This window comes from Odontomachus brunneus, unplaced genomic scaffold (assembly GCF_010583005.1).
Source record: "Odontomachus brunneus isolate Ranch 3 - 2012 unplaced genomic scaffold, Obru_v1 Obru_scaffold_250, whole genome shotgun sequence".
Taxonomy (NCBI): domain Eukaryota; kingdom Metazoa; phylum Arthropoda; class Insecta; order Hymenoptera; family Formicidae; genus Odontomachus; species Odontomachus brunneus.
Genome location: NW_022639700.1, coordinates 161,462 through 166,886, shown reverse-complemented (window position 1 = coordinate 166,886; position 5,425 = coordinate 161,462). Strand labels below are relative to the sequence as shown.

Below are 5,425 nucleotides of genomic sequence, written 5' to 3'. Positions count from 1 at the left end.
AAGTTAAGTTAGTAAAAAAAGTAATTAAAAAGTTAAAAGTTAAATTTGTTTCATTTCATGACTTCAGGATTTCAGTTTTATAAACAACGGAAAAATAAATATACACCTTATTTGGAAACATGTTTTATTTACAGATACTTATTAAATTTAAGTAATAAAATTTTTTCGAAGACTCCGCACTAATCATGAAAAAAGTAGTTTCAATCGAATTGTGTATGTGTATGTAACCTAACCCGCCCAACACACATTTTTTGGACGTAATAATGTCAGATCATGGACATAGTATACATGGATTCCGAATGCCTTTGTGCTGTCGTCTAATAGAGTGAAACCAACATCTAGAAAAAGAGCGACAATAGAAGGGCTATAGTTTTCTTCCTATTTTGTCACTTTTTGTTACGCGTGCATCCTTTTCTCGTTTCCGTAATTAGAGAGCGCAACAACGCCCCGACTAGACTGGCAAGTAAAAGTCTTATTTAAATTTTATTGCATACTTTGACTTTGTAGAAAGAGACAGAGAACAGAGGTGCTGTACATATTGACTGTATGCGGAGTCTATATATATTATGTCTATGATCTCTTTCTATACAGGGTCATCGAAAAGTATCGGACCCCCCTAATATCTTCAGTTAGAATGCATTTTGGAGAAAATATCCAATAGCAAAGTTGTATAGTTTCAAGCGGGGAGTAAGATGATGACCTTGACTTTGACCTTGACCATGTCCTTCAAGGTCAACCTTATTTTTTTAAATGGAATCATCCCCTACATTTTATTGCATATTCTTATAGCTTATCTCGAGAGCTTTCCAAAACGCTAGAATAAAACATTTTTTCATTAAGTACTTTTTGAGTTATAAAGGTTTGAAGTTAACAATTTGTTAAGTGGCGTGTGGGTCCGGCCAGTTAAGGCAAGAGTGGCGTGTGGGTCCGACCAGTTAAGGCAAGAGTGGCGTGTGGGTCCGGTCAGTTAAGGCAAGAGTGGCGTGTGGGTCCGGCCAGTTAAGACAAGAGTGGCGTGTGAGTCCGGCCAGTTAAGGCGAATTTCATTCCAATTGGTCAGTTTGGGCAAAATATTCAATTGTACCAAACAATTCACAACAAATGTTCAAATTGTTGCTCTTCAACAGCCTGGCAATGTGCCAATCTGTTATAAACAGCTGAAACCGCATTCCGGTACGTTTCCGGCGGTATTAGTTCTATCTTTCGAGTTATTCTCCCTCTTAAATCATCTAAATCTTGAGGCTTGGTGGCATAAACTTTACTTTTCAAGTAACCCCACAAAAAAAGTCAAGTAGAGTCAAGTCCGGAGACTAAGGTGGCCACTCAATATAATCCCTTCGCCCTATCCACCTGTCCTGAAAGACCTCATTCAAATATTGACGGACAATGACACCATAATGAGGTGGAGCTCCATCTTGTTGGAAATAAATTTCATCCATATTTCCACAACTTTGCTATTGGACATTTTTCCAAAACGCATTCTTACTGAAAATATTAGGGGGATCCAACCCTTTTCGATTAATGTATTTTCTTTAAACCAATTGGTCTCATTATTCCGCGCACAAAAGTATTAAGATTATGATTACTGAAAACTAAATAATATTTTACAAGATATTTTACATTTTGTGTCAAAAAATTGTTAACTTCAAACCTTTATAATTCAAAAAGTACTTAATGAAAAAATGTTTTGGAAAGCTCTCGAGATAAGCTATAAGAATATGCAATAAAATGTAGGGGGTTCCATTTAAAAAAATAAGATTGACCTTGAAATGACCTTGAAGGACATGGTCAAGGTCAAAGTCAAGATCATCATCTTACTCTCCGCTTGAAATCATACAACTTTGCTACTGGACATTTTCTCCAAAATACATTCTAACTGAAGATATTAGGAGGGTCCGATACTTTTCGATGACCCTGTATATTGGCTTCACTTTTCTGGCGGGTTCCATGTATACGTCCATGTATCAGACATACTAATAAAATAACTATCGATACTAGATTACTAACAAGGACTTCGAACGTGCGTCGCGTAAGGTTTCCAGTTGCATGCGAGAAAATGGCGGTAGTCCTGTATGTGTGACGTGTCACTTATGTGAATACTTAAGCTGGTGGCACATAGAAAAACTTAAGTAGTAAGACGTAAACAGTAAGCGAATTAGCCAATCACAATCGTTGATTCTTGGACCGTAAGAAGAATCAACGACTGTGATTGGTCAATTTGCTTACTGCTTAAGTTTTTCTGTGTGCCACGGCCCTTACAATGTACTACAATTTGAGTCAGCGTGGCCATTAAATTACTGTCGTAAAACCAAAAATGCCAGCATCTTATTGCATCAAAAAATGTTGTAACAAAAAAATAGGTGGTATTGGACATTATTTGCTCTGCTAATTTTCAACAAAAGAATTTTATAACTAACGTAGTGAAAATATGTGGCGGTAACGGCCATTTTCTCGCATGCACCGGAAACTCTATCAGACGTAAACCATTATATGCTTTTAGATAGCTTGTTAGCAATCTAGTTTAGACATCTGTACACCCTCCTCCTCCTGCACCATATACATACACTGAGACACGAATCTATTCAATAATGAGCACACGTATGGTTATATATAAATGCCTGTACAGTTAAAAAAGCAATCTATGTACCGTAGATAAAAGTTTGGTTAGATTTAAAATAGCAACTTTTTAATGGTGCTAGAAAAAAAATTGTTCACTTTTTTCACACTTTTTGTTGAAGATTTTTGATCAGCACCTCATAAGATACAAAATATCATAGTTGCAGTCAATTCGACTGAAACCACTTTTTTCATATGATTAGTGCAGTCCTTTTTATTGGACATTTTTCCTCAAAGATTGTCAAAAATGAGCTCTCCTGCACTGAACAGCCTTCGACATCTCGTGACATCTTTATGGCATGATTAACTTCAAGATAATTGAATTAAAAGTTAATAGTTACCAATAAAATGTAACTAAATTAAGTTAAATGTTAAGAGTGTAAAAATGTAACTAAGTTAAAGCCATTTAATTTTTTAACTTAACTTTTTAACTACTACTTTTTAACTTTTTAGTTACTACCCAACCCTGAAGTTAATATATTATTAATGCGTACGTTCGTCACGGTAATGACTTTCAATTTTGATAATTTGATAAGCTCGCACCTTCATTATATATAAACTGGTTTGCAACCAACAGGGTTAGATATTCGTTTTACACATTGTTGAAAAACGTTGTTGTTGTTGTGCGTAATAAGATAGATAGAGAATTATTTTCTTACCGATGCGCTATGCCGTTTGCATTCATATGAGCTACTGCTTCCAGTAGCTGAGCGAGTAATAATATTGACACACGCATGTTGCCATCAACGCTACGACTTTCCAAATATTGTTTCAACGTAACATCATATCTAAAATGATACAATATATGTCAAATATTATAAGAAAACATGAAAATTTAAATATAATTTTGTTGTATCCAATAAGAACCTTTTCATTAATAAAAATAGACTCATATTTCTGCCTGATCCGTGAGGATTGATTCTGGTTGGTAAAGCATCAGGATACATTCCCCAAGAATCAGGTAATATCGGTATTCTATCAGCAAAGACATTATACATAGCCACAATGTTTGGATGAGGTGGTAATGTTGCTTTATTTTCCACCAATTTTTGCTCCCAAATAGTCATGTTGTCATTTCCATAATGTTTTCTAGAAGGCACCGTCTCTCTATACATAGCCCTCAGAATAGCAGTAGCATTAGATTCTGCATCATAATTGAACATCATTTTTAATGCAAATGGGAATGCATTCTTATCTTTTGTTTCAGTATCAATATTGATTGAACTATTATTTTTCTCCAGTGTAGCATCTATGAATCTTGCTGCGTAGACAGCTGCGGAACAACCTTTAGCAATGATAGGCCCAATCACGAAGTTTTGTAAAGTCACAATATTCTCTTCAATCGGGATTGTTTCATAATTTTTATCATTTTGCGGCATATTCCAACGTAACTTAGAAACAGCTTCCTATAGGCACATGTATTATATTACAAAAGATATTTTATATTCTTACAAAATGTAAGATGTTAACAACAAACAATAATATTAGTTTCATTGATAATCGTTAAAGAGACTGACTTTTTTACCGCAATTCGATTTAAACTTTGCAACTTTGTACATTTTGATGCGTAAAATACGAATATCGAAGTAAAAATCGCTCTTAAATAGAACAAAAATTTTTAAGTACTAATTAATTTTTTTCCTCGTCTCCTTTATCTGGATTTTAAATTTGAACTCTTTGTCCATCGTAATTCTTACAAACTTACAAGAGGAACACCAGGTGACTGCTTCAGGGATTTTTATGCGCTTTTTACAGGCTGTTCTTAGGCGAAGAAAAAACAACACGTCCGGCCGTTTCGGTCAATGGGCTATAGTTTCGAAAAAATCGATTTTTAAAGAATGACTTTAGTCGGCATATTTGATCGACTGTCACAATTGAACAGTAGCTCTGGTAGCACAGTAGGTAAGACGTTGGCTTCGTACGCAGTAGGTTGCGTATTCAAATCTCGTCTCGTGTATTTTTCCTTTTTTTTTTTTTTTTTTTTTTTATTAAAAATTCGTTCTTATCTGTAATTATTTATATTATTGTAGATGTACATGAAAAAGATCATTTATTTAATTATATTGGTATATTTTTTGTAAATAAAATTTAAAAAATTTTAAATAATTGTAATAATCTGAAAAATCTGTATAAAGAAATATTATTATCTTTATAAATTTTACTTTAATTTGTTATTCATTTTTATTACTTTTTGATTTAATGAAATTTTACAAATTTAAAAATTAGTAGGTAATTTATTCTTTTATTGTCTTATTTTTTTTTCCTTATCAATCACGCAATGATAATAAAGATTGTGAAGCTTGTGCCGACATGTCACTCGTGATCACTCACATTTTCATTACATTTTTATTTATGCGTTCATATGAATAACAACACGATGACGACGACGACGACAACGGTAATAATAATTATTATATACATAAATATTTAATTATCTACTAATTTATAAATTTATAAAATTTTATTACAACCAGAAAGTAATAAAAATTAATATCATTAAATTAAAATGAAATTTATAAAAATAATAATATTTCTTTATATAGATTTTTTAAATTATTATACAATTATTTAAAAATTTTTAAATTTCACTTACAAAAAATATATCAGTATAATTAAATAAATAATCTTTATTGTGTACATCTATAATAATATAAATAATTACAGATAAGAACGAATTTTTAATAAAAAAAATGCACGAGACGAGATTTGAACACGCAACCTACGGTGTACGAACCCAACGTCTTACCTACTGCGCTACTGCTACTGCTGTTCAATAGTGACAGTCGAATGTACACGCACCGGCGTTAAT

At 32.8% G+C, this 5,425-nt stretch overlaps 1 protein-coding gene across 1 annotated transcript in view; it reads right to left on the bottom strand.

Annotated features, from left to right (window-relative positions):
* Positions 1–5,425, bottom strand: part of LOC116852707 (serine/threonine-protein kinase PINK1, mitochondrial) — a 16,004-nt gene that overhangs the window by 2,056 nt on the left and 8,523 nt on the right. Inside the window, exons 3-4 of the mRNA XM_032833328.1 lie at positions 3,484–4,022; positions 3,276–3,404 (exon numbers count right to left, since the gene is read on the bottom strand). Coding sequence (XP_032689219.1) covers positions 3,276–3,404; positions 3,484–4,022 — 668 coding nt within the window. The remainder of the gene's footprint in view (positions 1–3,275; positions 3,405–3,483; positions 4,023–5,425) is intronic.